The sequence below is a fragment of the Oncorhynchus mykiss genome, chromosome 3 (assembly GCF_057628025.1).
Source record: "Oncorhynchus mykiss isolate SJ-2025 chromosome 3, ASM5762802v1, whole genome shotgun sequence".
Lineage (NCBI taxonomy): Eukaryota > Metazoa > Chordata > Actinopteri > Salmoniformes > Salmonidae > Oncorhynchus > Oncorhynchus mykiss.
The window spans coordinates 9,184,210-9,206,274 of NC_143024.1; the positions used below are offsets into that span (position 1 = coordinate 9,184,210).

At 43.7% G+C, this 22,065-nt stretch overlaps 1 protein-coding gene across 1 annotated transcript; it reads left to right on the forward strand.

Moving 5' to 3' along the window:
* Positions 1 to 27: 27 nt before the first annotated feature.
* Positions 28 to 16,809, forward strand: LOC149984310 (protein MAL2-like). The gene is made up of 4 exons (XM_090230660.1): positions 28 to 794; positions 2,746 to 2,916; positions 9,582 to 9,770; positions 16,144 to 16,809. Exons 1-4 carry the CDS (start codon positions 678 to 680, stop codon positions 16,213 to 16,215), a joined length of 549 nt encoding a protein of 182 aa, XP_090086786.1. The 5' UTR covers positions 28 to 677; the 3' UTR covers positions 16,216 to 16,809.
* The last annotated feature ends 5,256 nt before the right edge of the window (positions 16,810 to 22,065 follow it).

A 22,065-nucleotide genomic window follows, 5' to 3' on the forward strand; every position in this document is an offset into this window, starting at 1 on the left:
CAATCACTCTCTCATAATACCGTTCTCACTCTCTCTGACAATATAGATAAGTGACAGACAGGACTCTTGCTCTATTAAATTCAGAGGCTTGCAGGTGTAGGCTATGGTCACGCCCCAAATGGCACCTTTAAACGTAGTGCACTATGTAGGGCGTGAGGTGCTATTTGATGACGTTTCTCTGTGGGTCATGGTTATTGAGTAAACAACTTAAGTTGTGCAATTATTTACCTAAACCGTGAAGCTGTTTCAGCTTGCAGATAAATCACAGCTCTGCTTTCCGTTTCTCAGACTCCTCTCACCTTGGAATTTTCTCCCCCTGCAGGTAGACTAATATTGACTTTAGAGTGGCCTATCAACATCTGTGGAAGTTCATCGGCATCACTGCATCCAGTCTGCCTGTTTGTATCGTATTTTGTTCTCGAAAGGGATTCTATAGTAGAGACTATCTCTCATTTTCTCAGGCACGTTCAATTCGTAGCAGATTCATCTTTAGCGAGTCGCGACGGAGAAATCGGGGTGAGGTATTACGGTAACTGCGACTGCCTCCACTCTGCGGGCGAGTAGAGGTGGATAAAGTGAAAGGAGGAGCCGTGCACCTGTTAGACCAGTTAGGGACACATGACCGCAGAAGAATTTGCCTGAGTTGGTGTCCTTTGTCGAGATACAAGACGGGAAGGATGTCGGAGCCAGCGACGAATCCTGCGGTGACAGCATTCCCAGCGCCGACGATATCTTTGCCATTGGGCCTACAAATATTGAGGACGTACTCCGGTGCTCTGATCTGCTTGGAAATTGTGAGTGTCGCATCTCTATTTCTGACTACGAGTTTTGTGAGCAAATACATCACCGGTGGTCAGATAGATTCTGGTTACACCCTTGTTTGAAGTAGGCCTAATTGGGGAAACTGCAGTCTAATCGATAGTCTCTATTAATTCTGCTTAATTCATTTTGTTCATTTGAGTTTTAGGATTAGTTTTTTCATCGCAGAGGTAGTTATGTATAACACTATCAGAGGAGCCAGGCAGGTAGCGTCATAGTAATGGGAGTTCAGTCATCACTGTACTTAGGCTGTGTTTTACTAACGGCATATGGGCGACTCCCTATTGTACAATCTGATAGTGTAGTAGTGATAGAAGCAGAACATACTGTACATTTTGTCATTGTGAAGTGAACGACAAAATAGATACAACTGTTCTCCAGCTAAATAGTATAGCAGTGTGTTACTAGGCCTATAAATAATCTGTATTCAGTCTAACATCCTGCTCCTTTTAGGCCTATAAATAATCTGTGTTCAGTTCACTAACAGCCTGCTCCTTTTAGGCCTATAAATAATCTGTGTTCAGTTCACTAACAGCCTGCTCCTTTTAGGCCTATAAATAATCTGTGTTCAGTTCACTAACAGCCTGCTCCTTTTAGGCCTATAAATAATCTGTGTTCAGTTCACTAACAGCCTGCTCCTTTTAGGCCAAAAATCATCTGTGTTCAATTCACTAACAGCCTGCTCCTTTTAGGCCTATAAATAATCTGTGTTCAATTCACTAACAGCCTGCTCCTTTTAGGCCTATAAATAATCTGTGTTCAGTTCACTAACAGCCTGCTCCTTTTTAGGCCTATAAATAATCTGTGTTCAGTTCACTAACAGCCTGCTCCTTTTAGGCCTATAAATAATCTGTGTTCAATTCACTAACAGCCTGCTCCTTTTAGGCCTATAAATAATCTGTGTTCAATTCACTAACAGCCTGCTCCTTTTAGGCCTATAAATAATCTGTGTTCAATTCACTAACAGCCTGCTCCTTTTAGGCCTATAAATAATCTGTGTTCAGTTCACTAACAGCCTGCTCCTTTTAGGCCTATAAATAATCTGTGTTCAGTTCACTGCTCACAGCCTGCTCCTTTTAGGCCATCTGTGTTCAGTTCACTAACAGCCTGCTCCTTTTAGGCCTATAAATCATCTGTGTTCAGTTCACTAACAGCCTGCTCCTTTCAGGCCATCTGTGTTCACTAACAGCCTGCTCCTTTTAGGCCTATAAATCATCTTCACTAACAGCCTGCTCCTTTTAGGCCATCTGTGTTCAGTTCACTAACAGCCTGCTCCTTTTAGGCCTATAAATAATCTGTGTTCAGTTCACTAACAGCCTGCTCCTTTTAGGCCTATAAATCATCTGTGTTCAGTTCACTAACAGCCTGCTCCTTTTAGGCCTATAAATCATCTGTGTTCAATTCACTAACAGCCTGCTCCTTTTAGGCCTATAAATCATCTGTGTTCAGTTCACTAACAGCCTGCTCCTTTTAGGCCTATTTTTTTTTTTTACCTTTAACCAGGCAAGTCAGTTAAGAACAAATTCTTATTTTCTTATTTTCAATGACGGCCTGGGAACAGTGGGTTCTGCCTGTTCAGGGGCAGAACGACAGATTTGTTGCTCGGGGGTTTGTCAGCTCGTGGGTTTGAACTCACAACCTTCCGGTTACTAGTCCAACGCTCTAACCACTAGGCTACCCTGCCGCCCCTATAAATAATCTGTGTTCAGTTCACTAACAGCCTGCTCCTTTTCACAAATGGAAATCGTTCCCTGTTGTCAGGCCTAGGATGCATTTTAAATAAACGGGCATTCCTGTCATGATCAGATCTCACAGTCTGGTCGAACAGTCTCGATATTCCTAAAGCATTTATTATGTCACAAATATCAAATCAGTCTTGACGTATGATGACTTGTCTAACAAATCTTCTCTATTCTGTTCTTCCAGATATTTGGAGGGCTAGTATGGATCCTGGTGGCCTCCTCCAACGTGCCCGTGCCCCTGCTACAGGGCTGGGTGATGTTTGTCTCTGTCAGCACGTTCTTCTGTTCCAGCGTGTACCTCCTCCTCTTCCTCCTGGGATTGGCTGACAGGATCAACACCGACTGGAACCTGATGGTGAGTCCGATAGTGACGAGGCTTTTTACCCAAGGAACAGGTCACGAAAAACAAGTCATTCTTGGTAAACAGGTTGGGAGCACTGAAGAACCAGCAGAGGGACAGGTCTTCTTACCGGCAGATATACACAGGTATACTGACGTCACATGACATCTTCATCAGAGGTAGAGTCTTCCTGGTCTGTTTGGTTTGTCACTTCAGGGCTGTCCAACTCCAGTCTTCCTGGTCTGTTTGGTTTGTCACTTCAGGGCTGTCCAACTCCAGTCTTCCTCGGTCTGTTTGGTTTGTCACTTCAGGGCTGTCCAACTCCAGTCTTCCTCGGTCTGTTTGGTTTGTCACTTCAGGGCTGTCCAACTCCAGTCTTCCCGGTCTGTTTGGTTTGTCACTTCAGGGCTGTCCAACTCCAGTCTTCCTGGTCTGTTTGGTTTGTCACTTCAGGGCTGTCCAACTCCAGTCTTCCTCGGTCTGTTTGGTTTGTCACTTCAGGGCTGTCCAACTCCAGTCTTCCTGGTCTGTTTGGTTTGTCACTTCAGGGCTGTCCAACTCCAGTCTTCCTCGGTCTGTTTGGTTTGTCACTTCAGGGCTGTCCAACTCCAGTCTTCCTCGGTCTGTTTGGTTTATCACTTCAGGGCTGTCCAACTCCAGTCTTCCTGGTCTGTTTGGTTTGTCACTTCAGGGCTGTCCTAGTTCCAGTCTTCCTCGGTCTGTTTGGTTTGTCACTTCAGGGCTGTCCAACTCCAGTCTTCCTGGTCTGTTTGGTTTGTCACTTCAGGGCTGTCCAACTCCAGTCTTCCTGGTCTGTTTGGTTTGTCACTTCAGGGCTGTCCAACTCCAGTCTTCCTGGTCTGTTTGGTTTATATCTTCAGGGCTGTCCAACTCCAGTCTTCCTGGTCTGTTTGGTTTGTCACTTCAGGGCTGTCCAACTCCAGTCTTCCTGGTCTGTTTGGTTTGTCACTTCAGGGCTGTCTAGCTCCAGTCGTCCTAGTCTGTTTGGTTTGTCACTTCAGGGCTGTCCAACTCCAGTCTTCTTGGTCTGGTCTGTTTGGTTTGTCACTTCAGGGCTGTCCAACTCCAGTTACTGGTTGGTGCAGGGTTTAGTTCCACCTCGGCACTTAACACAATTCAAATGATAAACAAATAGTAGTCTTCAGTCTGGACCTTTGGAGATCACCCTGCAAATCAAACACAATATCTGTAGAATAGTCAGGAGACGTGTTCTTCAGGAGCCTCATTCAAATGCTGCCGACTCCATAGCAGTTCCCCTAAACTCCTGAAAGGATGTTCCATTCAGTATCATGTCACTACTGATGTAGAACAATCCTGCTCTTTGATAGTCCTAATTACAGTACAGAGGATGTCTTTCCCAGACAGGTGTGTGTGTGTGTAAGGACACACCGAGTGAAACGCTGCACCACACCTACTGAATATGATCTCATCACAACATTAGTCATGAGGGTGCCTCTACACATGCAGGTATCAAAACTGACCAGAAACACTGAAACATTACAGAGAGCTTGATCTACTAGTCTGTCAAGAAACTTAAAGCCCTGTAACAGGGCAGAGCCTAGTGCACATTATAATGGCAAGAACACACTGCATGTACTGGGTGAGAAATAATGTAAAAGTGTCTGTCATTTAATTTGTTGAAAAACAACGGTCCCTAGGCAGGCAGACGGGCAGACCCAGTCAGTGTTGTGCCAATCAGTCCTCACACTGGCCCTGATCCCAGCTCTGCTGCTACTGGCCCTGATCCCAGCTCTGCTGCTACTGGCCCTGATCCCAGCTCTGCTGCTACTGGCCCTGATCCCAGCTCTGCTGCTACTGGCCCTGATCCCAGCTCTGCTGCTACTGGCCCTGATCCCAGCTCTGCTGCTACTGGCCCTGATCCCAGCTCTGCTGCTACTGGCCCTGATCCCAGCTCTGCTGCTACTGGCCCTGATCCCAGCTCTGCTGCTACTGGCCCTGATCCCAGCTCTGCTGCTACTGGCCCTGATCCCAGCTCTGCTGCTACTGGCCCTGATCCCAGCTCTGCTGCTACTGGCCCTGATCCCAGCTCTGCTGCTACTGGCCCTGATCCCAGCTCTGCTGCTACTGGCCCTGATCCCAGCTCTGCTGCTACTGGCCCTGATCCCAGCTCTGCTGCTACTGGCCCTGATCCCAGCTCTGCTGCTACTGGCCCTGATCCCAGCTCTGCTGCTATTGGTCCTGATCCCAGCTCTGCTGCTATTGGTCCTGATCCCAGCTCTGCTGCTATTGGTCCTGATCCCAGCTCTGCTGCTATTGGTCCTGATCCCAGCTCTGCTGCTATTGGTCCTGATCCCAGCTCTGCTGCTATTGGTCCTGATCCCAGCTCTGCTGCTATTGGTCCTGATCCCAGCTCTGCTGCTACTGGCCTTGATCCCAGCTCTGCTGCTACTGGTCCTGATCCCAGCTCTGCTGCTACTGGTCCTGATCCCAGCTCTGCTGCTACTGGCCCTGATCCCAGCTCTGCTGCTACTGGCCCTGATCCCAGCTCTGCTGCTACTGGCCCTGATCCCAGCTCTGCTGCTACTGGCCCTGATCCCAGCTCTGCTGCTACTGGCCCTGATCCCAGCTCTGCTGCTACTGGCCCTGATCCCAGCTCTGCTGCTACTGGCCCTGATCCCAGCTCTGCTGCTACTGGCCCTGATCCCAGCTCTGCTGCTACTGGCCCTGATCCCAGCTCTGCTGCTACTGGCCCTGATCCCAGCTCTGCTGCTACTGGCCCTGATCCCAGCTCTGCTGCTACTGACCCTGATCCCAGCTCTGCTGCTACTGACCCTGATCCCAGCTCTGCTGCTACTGGCCCTGATCCCAGCTTTGCTGCTACTGGCCCTGATCCCAGCTCTGCTGCTATTGCTGCTGGCCCTGATCCCAGCTCTGCTGCTATTGCTGCTGGCCCTGATCCCAGCTCTGCTGCTATTGCTGCTGACCCTGATCCCAGCTCTGCTGCTACTGCTGCTGGCCCTGATCCCAGCTCTGCTGCCGCTGGCCCTGATCCCAGCTCTGCTGCCGCTGGCCCTGATCCCAGCTCTGCTGCCGCTGGCCCTGATCCCAGCTCTGCTTACACATAATAACTAACATGAAGTACTAATGACTGACTGCACTAGAGGTTGACTTGAAGGGTACTGCCTACACTACTAGCTACAGTACAGTACTGACACATGTTGCGTCCCAAATAACCCTGGTCAGTAGTAGTGCACTATATAGGGAATAGAGTACCATTTGGGACCTATCCACAGACAGGCCTCAGACCCACCAGGCTCCAGTTCTTCTCCTAAATGTAGTCGTGTGTGTGTGTGTGTGTGTGTGTGTGTGTGTGTGTGTGTGTGTGTGTGTGTGTGTGTGTTGTCATCTCATAGACAATGAGAAAACAAAGCTTGTGACACAGCTACTGAGAGAATAGTGAGCTCACACCAGACAATGGCCAGTCTGTGTGCCCTGAGTCCCCATTGTCAACAGAAGGGAGTCTGTGGCTACCTACGAAATTGCACCCTTATTCATAAGGCTCAGGTCAAACGTAGGTCAAAGATGGTGCACTATATAGGTAGTAGGGTGCCATTTGGGAGGCAGCTGGTCTCTTACTGTAACCCCCTCTCTCTCTGGGAGGCGGCCGGTCTCTTACTGTAACCCCCTATCTCTCTGGGAGGGAGCTGGTCTCTTACTGTAACCCCCTATCTCTCTCTCTGGGAGGCAGCTGGTCTCTTACTGTAATCCCCTATCTCTCTGGGAGGCAGCTGGTCTCTTACTGTAACCCCCAATCTCTCTGGGAGACGGCCGGTCTCTTAATGTAACCCCCTATCTCTCTGGGAGGCGGCCGCTCTCTTAATGTAACCCCCTATCTCTCTGGGAGGCGGCCGCTCTCTTACTGTAATCCCCTATCTCTCTGGGAGACGGCCGGTCTCTTACTGTAACCCCCTATCTCTCTGGGAGGCGGCCGCTCTCTTACTGTAATCCCCTATCTCTCTGGGAGGCGGCCGCTCTCTTACTGTAACCCCCTATCTCTCTGGGAGGCGGCCGGTCTCTTACTGTAACCCCCTATCTCTCTGGGAGGCGGCCGGTCTCTTACTGTAACCCCCTATGTCTCTGGGAGATGGCCGGTTTCTGACTGTAACCTCCTATCTCTCTGGGAGGCGGCCGGTCTCTTACTGTAATCCCCTATCTCTCTGGGAGGCGGCCGGTCTCTTACTGTAACCCCCTATCTCTCTGGGAGGCGGCCGGTCTCTTACTGTAACCCCCTATCTCTCTGGGAGGCGGCCGGTCTCTGACTGTAACCCCCTATCTCTCTGGGAGGCGGTCGGTCTCTGACTGTAACCCCCTATCTCTCTGGGAGGCGGCCGGTCTCTTACTGTAATCCCCTATCTCTCTGGGAGGCGGCCGGTCTCTTACTGTAACCCCCTATCTCTCTGGGAGGCGGCCGGTCTCTTACTGTAACCCCCTATCTCTCTGGGAGGCGGCCGGTCTCTGACTGTAACCCCCTATCTCTCTGGGAGGCGGTCGGTCTCTGACTGTAACCCCCTATGTCTCTGGGAGGCGGCCGCTCTCTTACTGTAACCCCCTATCTCTCTGGGAGGCGGCCGGTCTCTGACTGTAACCCCCTATCTCTCTGGGAGGCGGTCGGTCTCTGACTGTAACCCCCTATCTCTCTGGGAGGCGGCCGGTCTCTTACTGTAACCCCCTATCTCTCTGGGAGGCGGCCGGTCTCTGACTGTAACCCCCTATCTCTCTGGGAGGCGGCCGGTCTCTGACTGTAACCCCCTATCTCTCTGGGAGGCGGTCGGTCTCTGACTGTAACCCCCTATCTCTCTGGGAGGCGGCCGCTCTCTTACTGTAACCCCCTATCTCTCTGGGAGGCGGTCGGTCTCTGACTGTAACCTCCTATCTCTCTGGGAGGCGGCCGGTCTCTGACTGTAACCCCCTATCTCTCTGGGAGGCGGTCGGTCTCTGACTGTAACCCCCTATCTCTCTGGGAGGCGGTCGGTCTCTGACTGTAACCTCCTATCTCTCTGGGAGGCGGTCGGTCTCTGACTGTAACCCCCTATCTCTCTGGGAGGCGGTCGGTCTCTGACTGTAACCCCCTATCTCTCTGGGAGGCGGTCGGTCTCTGACTGTAACCTCCTATCTCTCTGGGAGGCGGTCGGTCTCTGACTGTAACCTCCTATCTCTCTGGGAGGCGGTCGGTCTCTGACTGTAACCTCCTATCTCTCTGGGAGGCGGTCGGTCTCTGACTGTAACCCCCTATCTCTCTGGGAGGCGGCCGGTCTCTGACTGTAACCTCCTATCTCTCTGGGAGGCGGTCGGTCTCTGACTGTAACCCCCTATCTCTCTGGGAGGCGGTCGGTCTCTGACTGTAACCTCCTATCTCTCTGGGAGGCGGTCGGTCTCTGACTGTAACCCCCTATCTCTCTGGGAGGCGGTCGGTCTCTGACTGTAACCCCCTATCTCTCTGGGAGGCGGTCGGTCTCTGACTGTAACCCCCTATCTCTCTGGGAGGCGGTCGGTCTCTGACTGTAACCTCCTATCTCTCTGGGAGGCGGTCGGTCTCTGACTGTAACCTCCTATCTCTCTGGGAGGCGGTCGGTCTCTGACTGTAACCCCCTATCTCTCTGGGAGGCGGCCGGTCTCTGACTGTAACCTCCTATCTCTCTGGGAGGCGGTCGGTCTCTGACTGTAACCCCCTATCTCTCTGGGAGGCGGTCGGTCTCTGACTGTAACCTCCTATCTCTCTGGGAGGCGGTCGGTCTCTGACTGTAACCTCCTATCTCTCTGGGAGGCGGTCGGTCTCTGACTGTAACCCCCTATCTCTCTGGGAGGCGGCCGGTCTCTGACTGTAACCTCCTATCTCTCTGGGAGGCGGCCGGTCTCTTAATGTAACCCCCTATCTCTCTGGGAGGCGGTCGGTCTCTGACTGTAACCTCCTATCTCTCTGGGAGGCGGTCGGTCTCTGACTGTAACCCCCTATCTCTCTGGGAGGCGGTCGGTCTCTGACTGTAACCTCCTATCTCTCTGGGAGGCGGTCGGTCTCTTACTGTAACCCCCTATCTCTCTGGGAGGCGGTCGGTCTCTGACTGTAACCTCCTATCTCTCTGGGAGGCGGTCGGTCTCTGACTGTAACCTCCTATCTCTCTGGGAGGCGGTCGGTCTCTGACTGTAACCCCCTATCTCTCTGGGAGGCGGTCGGTCTCTGACTGTAACCTCCTATCTCTCTGGGAGGCGGTCGGTCTCTTACTGTAACCCCCTATGTCTCTGGGAGGCGGTCGGTCTCTGACTGTAACCTCCTATCTCTCTGGGAGGCGGTCGGTCTCTGACTGTAACCTCCTATCTCTCTGGGAGGCGGTCGGTCTCTGACTGTAACCCCCTATCTCTCTGGGAGGCGGTCGGTCTCTGACTGTAACCTCCTATCTCTCTGGGAGGCGGTCGGTCTCTGACTGTAACCCCCTATCTCTCTGGGAGGCGGTCGGTCTCTGACTGTAACCCCCTATCTCTCTGGGAGGCGGTCGGTCTCTGACTGTAACCTCCTATCTCTCTGGGAGGCGGTCGGTCTCTGACTGTAACCTCCTATCACACGTGATTTTTCTCAATACGTTCAATGGGACCTGACTACTCTCAATCCATATTATAACCCCGTCTTTCCATCTTCATTGTAGGATGTGCTGTACCACTTCACAGCACTGCTGTTCTACTTCAGTGCCTTGGTGCTGGAGGCTGCTGTTACGGCTGCCAGAGGGGTCATCAGGAGTACCAACAGCTCCATACCAGGATGTGTAACGGCCCCTAGTGGAAATATACTCACCTTCCTGGACAACAGACAATACAGTATTAACGTGGCAGCTACGGTCAGTGTACACTAACACACAATGTCAAGGCTATCTGTAATGCAAATGGTGGTTCACTGATCAGACCAGGCTTTTAATTCAAATTCTTCATACTGTACGTGCCTGTTTGAGTTTGCCTGGGTTGATAAACCAATAGAAAATTCCCAGAACTTCAAACCCTGCCCATCTGGTTGTCACTAGTTACCAAAGTCAAAGTTGTTTACATTGTAAAAATACATGAAAAGAAAATGTATCTTTTTGATCTTAATTTAAGGTTTAAATCAGATTTCAAGAAGAGAAACTGTAGAAATCGGTGTGGTTTATCCATAATTATGACTTTGTGGTAACTAATGACAACCTATTGGATCTGGCACTCCAGGCAGACAAGCAAACGATCAGTTATTGGAATCGATTCTTCCAGTGTTATAAACCCAGAGGTCTGTTACTACTATAACATGTTATTATAAACCCAGAGGTCTGTTACTACTATAACATGTTATTATTGTTCTGGTATTATAAACCCAGAGGTCTGTTACTACTATAACATGGTATTATAAACCCAGAGGTCTGTTACTACTATAACATGTTATTATAAACCCAGAGGTCTGTTACTACTATAACATGGTATTATAAACCCAGAGGTCTGTTACTACTATAACATGGTATTATAAACCCAGAGGTCTGTTACTACTATAACATGGTATTATAAACCCAGAGGTCTGTTACTACTATAACATGGTATTTTAAACCCAGAGGTCTGTTACTACTATAACATGTTATTATTATTGTAGTATTATAAACCCAGAGGTTTGTTACTACTATAACATGTTATTATAAACCCAGAGGTCTGTTACTACTATAACATGGTATTATAAACCCAGAGGTCTGTTACTACTATAACATGGTATTATAAACCCAGAGGTCTGTTACTACTATAACATGGTATTATAAACCCAGAGGTCTGTTACTACTATAACATGTTATTATTATTGTAGTATTATAAACCCAGAGGTCTGTTACTACTATAACATGTTATTATAAACCCAGAGGTCTGTTACTACTATAACATGTTATTATAAACCCAGAGGTCTGTTACTACTATAACATGGTATTATAAACCCAGAGGTCTGTTACTACTATAACATGTTATTATTGTAGTATTATAAACCCAGAGGTCTGTTACTACTATAACATGTTATTATTGTTCTGGTATTATAAACCCAGACGTCTGTTACTACTATAACATGTTATTATAAACCCAGAGGTCTGTTACTACTATAACATGGTATTATAAACCCAGAGGTCTGTTACTACTATAACATGGTATTATAAACCCAGAGGTCTGTTACTACTATAACATGGTATTATAAACCCAGAGGTCTGTTACTACTATAACATGGTATTATAAACCCAGAGGTCTGTTACTACTATAACATGTTATTATAAACCCAGAGGTCTGTTACTACTATAACATGTTATTATAAACCCAGAGGTCTGTTACTACTATAACATGTTATTATAAACCCAGAGGTCTGTTACTACTATAACATGTTATTATTATTGTAGTATTATAAACCCAGAGGTCTGTTACTACTATAACATGTTATTATAAACCCAGAGGTCTGTTACTACTATAACATGTTATTATAAACCCAGAGGTCTGTTACTACTATAACATGTTATTATTGTAGTATTATAAACCCAGAGGTCTGTTACTACTATAACATGTTATTATAAACCCAGAGATCTGTTACCACTATAACATGTTATTATAAACCCATAGGTCTGTTACTACTATAACATGTTATTATAAACCCAGAGGTCTGTTACTACTATAACATGGTATTATTGTAGTATTATAAACCCAGAGGTCTGTTACTACTATAACATGTTATTATAAACCCAGAGGTCTGTTACTACTATAACATGTTATTATAAACCCAGAGGTCTGTTACTACTATAACATGTTATTATTATTGTAGTATTATAAACCCAGAGGTCTGTTACTACTATAACATGTTATTATAAACCCAGAGGTCTGTTACTACTATAACATGGTATTATAAACCCAGAGGTCTGTTACTACTATAACATGTTATTATAAACCCAGAGGTCTGTTACTACTATAACATGTTATTATTGTAGTATTATAAACCCAGAGGTCTGTTACTACTATAACATGTTATTATTGTAGTATTATAAACCCAGAGGTCTGTTACTACTATAACATGTTATTATAAACCCAGAGGTCTGTTACTACTATAACATGTTATTATTGTAGTATTATAAACCCAGAGGTCTGTTACTACTATAACATGTTATTATAAACCCAGAGGTCTGTTACTACTATAACATGTTATTATAAACCCAGAGGTCTGTTACTACTATAACATGTTATTATTGTAGTATTATAAACCCAGAGGTCTGTTACTACTATAACATGTTATTATTGTAGTATTATAAACCCAGAGGTCTGTTACTACTATAACATGTTATTATTGTAGTATTATAAACCCAGAGGTCTGTTACTACTATAACATGTTATTATTGTAGTATTATAAACCCAGAGGTCTGTTACTACTATAACATGTTATTATTGTAGTATTATAAACCCAGAGGTCTGTTACTACTATAACATGTTATTATAAACCCAGAGGTCTGTTACTACTATAACATGGTATTATAAACCCAGAGGTCTGTTACTACTATAACATGTTATTATAAACCCAGAGGTCTGTTACTACTATAACATGTTATTATAAACCCAGAGGTCTGTTACTACTATAACATGGTATTATAAACCCAGAGGTCTGTTACTACTATAACATGTTATTATAAACCCAGAGATCTGTTACTACTATAACATGTCATTATTGTAGTATTATAAACCCAGAGGTCTGTTACTACTATAACATGTTATTATTGTAGTATTATAAACCCAGAGGTCTGTTACTACTATAACATGTTATTATAAACCCAGAGGTCTGTTACTACTATAACATGGTATTATAAACCCAGAGGTCTGTTACTACTATAACATGGTATTATAAACCCAGAGGTCTGTTACTACTATAACATGGTATTATAAACCCATAGGTCTGTTACTACTATAACATGGTATTATAAACCCAGAGGTCTGTTACTACTATAACATGTTATTATTGTAGTATTATAAACCCAGAGGTCTGTTACTACTATAACATGTTATTATTATTGTAGTATTATAAACCCAGAGGTCTGTTACTACTATAACATGTTATTATAAACCCAGAGGTCTGTTACTACTATAACATGGTATTATAAACCCAGAGGTCTGTTACTACTATAACATGGTATTATAAACCCAGAGGTCTGTTACTACTATAACATGGTATTATAAACCCAGAGGTCTGTTACTACTATAACATGTTATTATTATTGTAGTATTATAAACCCAGAGGTCTGTTACTACTATAACATGTTATTATAAACCCAGAGGTCTGTTACTACTATAACATGTTATTATTGTAGTATTATAAACCCAGAGGTCTGTTACTACTATAACATGTTATTATAAACCCAGAGATCTGTTACTACTATAACATGTTATTATAAACCCATAGGTCTGTTACTACTATAACATGTTATTATAAACCCAGAGGTCTGTTACTACTATAACATGGTATTATTGTAGTATTATAAACCCAGAGGTCTGTTACTACTATAACATGTTATTATAAACCCAGAGGTCTGTTACTACTATAACATGTTATTATTGTAGTATTATAAACCCAGAGGTCTGTTACTACTATAACATGTTATTATTGTAGTATTATAAACCCAGAGGTCTGTTACTACTATAACATGTTATTATAAACCCAGAGGTCTGTTACTACTATAACATGTTATTATTGTAGTATTATAAACCCAGAGGTCTGTTACTACTATAACATGTTATTATAAACCCAGAGGTCTGTTACTACTATAACATGTTATTATAAACCCAGAGGTCTGTTACTACTATAACATGTTATTATTGTAGTATTATAAACCCAGAGGTCTGTTACTACTATAACATGTTATTATTGTAGTATTATAAACCCAGAGGTCTGTTACTACTATAACATGTTATTATTGTAGTATTATAAACCCAGAGGTCTGTTACTACTATAACATGTTATTATAAACCCAGAGGTCTGTTACTACTATAACATGTTATTATAAACCCAGAGATCTGTTACTACTATAACATGTTATTATAAACCCAGAGGTCTGTTACTACTATAACATGTTATTATAAACCCAGAGGTCTGTTACTACTATAACATGGTATTATAAACCCAGAGGTCTGTTACTACTATAACATGTTATTATTATTATTGTAGTATTATAAACCCAGAGGTCTGTTACTACTATAACATGTTATTATAAACCCAGAGATCTGTTACTACTATAACATGTCATTATTGTAGTATTATAAACCCAGAGGTCTGTTACTACTATAACATGTTATTATTATTGTAGTATTATAAACCCAGAGGTCTGTTACTACTATAACATGTTATTATAAACCCAGAGGTCTGTTACTACTATAACATGTTATTATAAACCCAGAGGTCTGTTACTACTATAACATGGTATTATAAACCCAGAGGTCTGTTACTACTATAACATGGTATTATAAACCCAGAGGTCTGTTACTACTATAACATGGTATTATAAACCCAGAGGTCTGTTACTACTATAACATGGTATTATAAACCCAGAGGTCTGTTACTACTATAACATGTTATTATAAACCCAGAGGTCTGTTACTACTATAACATGGTATTATAAACCCAGAGGTCTGTTACTACTATAACATGGTATTATAAACCCAGAGGTCTGTTACTACTATAACATGTTATTATAAACCCAGAGGTCTGTTACTACTATAACATGGTATTATAAACCCAGAGGTCTGTTACTACTATAACATGTTATTATAAACCCAGAGGTCTGTTACTACTATAACATGGTATTATAAACCCAGAGGTCTGTTACTACTATAACATGTTATTATTGTGGTATTATAAACCCAGAGGTCTGTTACTACTATAACATGGTATTATAAACCCAGAGGTCTGTTACTACTATAACATGTTATTATTGTTCTGGTATTATAAACCCAGAGGTCTGTTACTACTATAACATGTTATTATAAACCCAGAGGTCTGTTACTACTATAACGTGGTATTATAAACCCAGAGGTCTGTTACTACTATAACATGGTATTATAAACCCAGAGGTCTGTTACTACTATAACATGTTATTATAAACCCAGAGGTCTGTTACTACTATAACATGGTATTATAAACCCAGAGGTCTGTTACTACTATAACATGTTATTATTGTAGTATTATAAACCCAGAGGTCTGTTACTACTATAACATGTTATTATTGTTCTGGTATTATAAACCCAGAGGTCTGTTACTACTATAACATGGTATTATAAACCCAGAGGTCTGTTACTACTATAACATGTTATTATTGTAGTATTATAAACCCAGAGGTCTGTTACTACTATAACATGTTATTATAAACCCAGAGGTCTGTTACTACTATAACATGTTATTATAAACCCAGAGGTCTGTTACTACTATAACATGGTATTATAAACCCAGAGGTCTGTTACTACTATAACATGTTATTATTATTGTAGTATTATAAACCCAGAGGTCTGTTACTACTATAACATGGTATTATAAACCCAGAGGTCTGTTACTACTATAACATGGTATTATAAACCCAGAGGTCTGTTACTACTATAACATGTTATTATTGTAGTATTATAAACCCAGAGGTCTGTTACTACTATAACATGTTATTATAAACCCAGAGGTCTGTTACTACTATAACATGGTATTATAAACCCAGAGGTCTGTTACTACTATAACATGGTATTATAAACCCAGAGGTCTGTTACTACTATAACATGGTATTATAAACCCAGAGGTCTGTTACTACTATAACACAGGGATGTTTGTAGAGCCTTGGTGAGGTCGTATATCAGTGTTCTACTGTTGCCAGTGAACGGATGTTGTGCTTCGTCCTGACTGCCGTGTCCATTTCTGTATTGGTAGCTCCTGTACTGCACACGGCTATTTTCACACCGGTTCATTACCAAGGAGACCAAACACAAAAGCTCTGTAGTAAACTCCTATTCGAAGTCAATGTTGTTCAGTAAATTGAGCTGTAAGGCCTTTGCATTCCATGAGTTAATGTTTGGCCGTTGTTCTCTCGACTCTATACTAGTAGTTTGTTCAGTGATGGTGCTGTACTCTATAGCTGCTGCTATTACATTAGGTGTCATTGCTCAAGGCATTCTGGGAGTTAGCCTAACCTTTTTGTTGTTGTTGTCCTGGTTCTCCTCTAGATATTTGCCTTCGTGGTGACACTCTGCTACGCCTGCAGCTTGTTCATGGGCTTCAGGAGGTGGCAGATGTGACACGGAAGAAAGAAAACGCACCATTTACGTTTTTACAGTTCAAACTCCTACCGTGCCGTCAAGACATTGTCACGTTGTCTGTTTATTACATGTGTATAACATTATTATTTTTTTAAAGAGAACGAATGTATCGTGATATTTGCATCAAGTTTATATTTGTTGCAATGAGATCAAGACAGAACACTTTGTTGTATCTGTCATGTAATAACAGCACACCAGGCGTTATGGCGAAGCTACCAGATGTTGTAGTTCACATGTTAGTGCTTGGTTTCTGAGGCCCGACATGTTTAGTTGTGTGATCAATAGTGTAGATTTTATTTATTAGTATTTGATTCCCTGTAAAATGAATTAAACTCTGGATCAGAAGAGACCTATAACTGATTAAATAACAATAATGTGACAGTTATATTTTCCCCTTGTAGAATGTCTAACTTTTTTAGAGCAACATGGAAAACTATGTTAAACATACTACATAGGGCAATTATCATCATAATCACTTAATGACATTGTGTGAATATCTACTGGAATATATTGAGTATATTCTGTGATTTCTGAAATGCATTTTTACAAATAAATAACTTTTCTTATCTTGTCGATACAACTTGTATTTTATATTTGGCTAGTTTAGCAGGGCTTCACCAGAAGGGGGAACTATTCTCACAAAGACTGTTTTTAGCGGGGAGAGTTATTGGCTCATCAGCCCTGCTGGTTATTCAGGAGCCAGTTCAAGTGTCCCAGAGGTTAAATAGGCTACTGGAGGTGGTTGAACCAGATGCCTTTGTTGTCAGTTGAAGGGAAAGGAACTTTGCCGCTACCTCTCTCTTCAACCAAGGTGAATGAACTGAGGAGGAGTCTGAAGGGAAGAGGAGACTCCTCTTGGAGGACAGTGTCAGTTGATGAAAGTGCTTCAGGCCTTTAGACTTCATCAGGGTTTTTGGTGTCAGTTGATGAATATCTTCAGACACGACTGGTCAAAAGTTTTAGAACACCTTCTCATTCAAAGGTTTTTATTTTGTGTAGAATAATAGTGACGACATCAACACTATGAAATAACACATATGGAATCATGTAGTAAACAAAAGTGTTAAACAAATCAAAATATTTTATATTTGAGATTCTTCAAATAGCCACCCTTTGCCTTGATGACAAGCTTTGCACACTCTTGGCATTCTCTCAACCAGCTTCACCTGGAATGCTTTTCCAACAGTCTTGAAGGAGTTCCCACATATGCTGAGCACTTGTTGACTGCTTTTCCTTCGCTGTGTGGTCCGACTCATCCCAAACCATCTCATTTTGGTTGAGGTAGGGGGATTGTGGAGGCCAATTCATCTGATGCAGCACTCCATCACTCTCCTTGATAAAATAGACCTTACACAGCCTGGAGTTGTGTTGGGTCATTGTCCTGTTGAAAACAAATGATAGTGGGACTAAGCCCAAACTAGATGGGATGGCGTATCGCTGCAGAATGCTGTGGTAGCCATGCTGGTTAAGTGTGCCTTGAATTCTAAATAAATCGCAGACAGTGTCACCAGCAAAGCACCCCCACACCATAACACCTCCTCCTCCATGCTTCACGGTGGGAAATACACATGTGGAGATCATCCGTTCACCCACACTGAGTCTCACAAAGACACAGCGGTTGGAACCAAAAATCTCCAATTTGGACTCCAGACCAAAGGACAAATTTCTAATGTCAATTTCTCATGTTTCTTGGCCCAAGCAAATCTCTTCTTATTATTGGTGTCCTTTAGTAGTGGTTTCTTTGCAGAAATTTGACCATGAAGGCCTGATTCACACAGTCTCCTCTGAACAGTTGATGTTGAGATGTGTCTGTTACTTGAACTCTGTGAAGCATTTATTTGGGCTGCAATTTCTGAGGCTGGTAACTCTAATGAACGTATCTTCTGCAGCAGAGGTAACTCTGGGTCTTCCATTCCTGTGGCGGTCCTCACGAGAGCCAGTTTCATCACAGCAGAGGTAACTCTGGGTCTTCCATTCCTGTGGCGGTCCTCACGAGAGCCAGTTTCATCACAGCAGAGGTAACTCTGGGTCTTCCATTCCTGTGGCGGTCCTCATGAGAGCCAGTTTCATCACAGCGCTTGATGGTTTTTGCGACTGAAAGAAGAAACTTTCAAAATTCTTGAGATTTTCTGTATTGACTGACTTTCATGTCTTAAAGTAATGATGGACTGTTGTTTCTCTTTGCTTATTTGAGCTTTTCTTGCCATAATATGGACTTGGTCTTTTACCAAATATGTCTATCTTCTGTATACCACCTCTACCTTGCCACAACACAACTGAGTGGCTCAAACGCATTAAGAAGGAAAGAAATTCCACAAATTAACTTTAAACAAGACATACCTGTTAATTGAAATGCATTCCAGGTGACTACCTCATGAAGCTGGTTGAGAGAATGCCAAGAGGGTGCAAAGCTGTCATCAAGGCAAAGGGTGGCTACTTTGAAGAATCTCAAATACAACATTTATTTAGATTTGTTAACACTTTTCTGGTTACTACATGATTCCATATGTGTTATTTCATAGTTTTGATGTCTTCACTATTATTCTACAATGTAGAAAATAGTACAAATAAATAAAAACCCTTGAATGAGTAGGTGTTCCCAAACTTATGACCGGTAGTGTACACTGTACATGATTCAATTCTAATTATGTTTTGTTTTTTATTGAACCTTTATTTAACTAGGCAAGTCAGTTAAGAACAAATTGTTCTTGATGGCCTACCCCGGCCAAACCCAGACGACGCTGGGCCAATTGTGCATAGCCCTATGGGACTCCCAATCATGGCCCGGATGTGATACAGCCTGGATTGGAACCAGGGACATTAGTGACGCCTCTTACGCTGAGATGCAATGCCTTAGACCGCTGCGCCACTCGGGAGCGAGAGATATTTAATACAACATTAACTACCTTAATTACAGTGCAGTCAGCAGTCCAGTCAGTTATTCCTACCACAGAGGGAAATACTATCAATCAGTGGTTATGTGGTGAGCCTAGAGGACGGTGAACACATTAAATGCCCTATTTCAGCTGCCTACAGTGAAATTCCTGGGCTCCATATCAGACGAATTAGCGCATAATCTTGAACCCGTAAGGAGGAAGAAGATGTATGTGTCTACACGTGGGGGAAATATCTCAGTGTTCGTCCCAAATTACACCCTATTCCCTATACAGTGCACTACTTTTGACCTGAGCCCTGGTTGGTAGAGCATGGCACTTGCAACGCTAGGGTTGTGGGTTGGATTCCCAAGGGGGGCTAGTACGAAAATGTATGCACTCACTACTGTAAATCGCTCCGGATATGAGTGTCCATCTGTAAAGAGTAATACAGTACCATCTGTAGAGAGTAATACAGTACCATCTGTAGGGAGTAATACGGACCATCTGTAGAGAGTAATACAGTACCATCTGTAGAGAGTAATACAGTACCATCTGTAGGGAGTAATACGAACCATCTGTAGGGAGTAATACAGAACCATCTGTAGGGAGTAATACAGTACCATCTGTAGGGAGTAATACAGAACCATCTGTAGGGAGTAATACGGTACCATCTGTAGGGAGTAATACAGTACCATCTGTAGGGAGTAATACAGTACCATATGTAGGGAGTAATACAGTACCATCTGTAGAGAGTAATACAGTACCATCTGTAGGGAGTAATACGGTATCATCTGTAGGGAGTAATACAGTACCATCTGTAGAGAGTAATACAGTACCATCTGTAGGGAGTAATACAGTACCATCTGTAGAGAGTAATACAGTACCATCTGTAGGGAGTAATACAGAACCATCTGTAGGGAGTAATACGGTATCATCTGTAGGGAGTAATACAGTACCATCTGTAGAGAGTAATACAGTACCATCTGTAGGGAGTAATACAGAACCATCTGTAGAGAGTAATACAGTACCATCTGTAGGGAGTAATACAGTACCATCTGTAGGGAGTAATACAGTACCATCTGTAGAGAGTAATACAGTACCATCTGTAGGGAGTAATACGGTACCATCTGTAGGGAGTAATACGGTATCATCTGTAGGGAGTAATACAGTACCATCTGTAGGGAGTAATACAGTACCATCTGTAGGGAGTAATACAGAACCATCTGTAGAGAGTAATACAGTACCATCTGTAGGGAGTAATACAGAACCATCTGTAGGGAGTAATACAGAACCATCTGTAGGGAGTAATACAGTACCATCTGTAGAGAGTAATACAGTACCATCTGTAGGGAGTAATACAGTACCATCTGTAGGGAGTAATACTGTACCATCTGTAGGGAGTAATACGGTACCATCTGTAGGGAGTAATACAGTACCATCTGTAGGGAGTAATACAGAACCATCTGTAGGGAGTAATACAGTACCATCTGTAGGGAGTAATACAGGGAGTAATAGGATAGCATTTGGGACACAGTCCCATACTTTGGGGGGAAACTTAGGAACCTCTCAGATATGTGCAACCTATGGCTTTGACAGTGTGTTGTCAATTTTAACACACCTCCACCTTTTTGACCTCTGTGGCTTCGCTGACCCACATTAGATGCAAGCGAAACCCTATAGTCTGTCTTCTGAAGTGTGTTCTGGCAGTTTAGGCCTAAAGTGGAAGTAGTGGTTCTGATTTGTCTATTGTCAAAATCACACGACTTACTCCGTAGCTGTACAATAATACCGTGGAAAGCCCTGATGATACACTACATCACCAAAAGTATGTGGACACCTGGTCGTCAAACATCTCATTCCAAAATCATGGGCATTAATATGGAGTTGGTTCCTCCCTTTGCTGCCAAAACAGCCTCCACTCTTCTGGGAAGGCTTTCCAGCAGCTTTAACAGCAGCTCAGCGCCCCTGAACGTCTATATGTATCCAGGTTGAGCCGAGCGGGGCCTGCTGTTAGGAACAGAAAAATACACGAATCCCAAATGGCACCCTCGTCCCTATCTCGTGCACTACTTTTGACTAGGGCCTATAGGGGCGTCATATATGGGCCCTGGTCAAAAGTAGTGCACTACATAAGGAATAGTGTGCCACTTAGGACACGACCGGTGTGTTACTGTAGACACACTCAACTGTCTGTCTGTGTCGTGCCTTAAAAACGCTGCTGCCTCATGGACAGCAGGAAGGGGACACATAGCTGGCCACTGACCCATCACATCACTCCTTCCTTCAAGTCTTACGTTGTCCAGAAACCCTCTGGGGTAGGTAGTGAATAGAATGTCGTTTGGGACGCAGCCTCTGTCTTCCCCTCAGTCAGTCAGTGTTGACTTGACATGATCACTTGTGCTCCAGAATGATCCTGAACATTGGTTTTGGCGAGGGCAGCCTCCCCATTCCAGCACACGACACCACAGCAAAGACTAGACCACTGTTAGACAGGCTCTGTGTTAAGACTAGACCACTGTTAGACAGACTTCATGTTAAGACTAGACCACTGTTAGACAGACTTTATGTTAAGACTAGACCACTGTTAGACAGGCTCTGTGTTAAGACTAGACCACTGTTAGACTCTGTGTTAAGACTAGACCACTGTTAGACAGGCTTCGTGTTAAGACTAGACCACTGTTAGACAGGCTCTGTGTTAAGACTAGACCACTGTTAGACAGACTTCATGTTAAGACTAGACCACTGTTAGACAGACTTTATGTTAAGACTAGACCACTGTTAGACAGGCTCTGTGTTAAGACTAGACCACTGTTAGACTCTGTGTTAAGACTAGACCACTGTTAGACAGGCTCTGTGTTAAGACTAGACCCCTGTTAGACAGGCTCTGTGTTAAGACTAGACCACTGTTAGACAGACTTCATGTTAAGACTAGACCACTGTTAGACAGACTTTA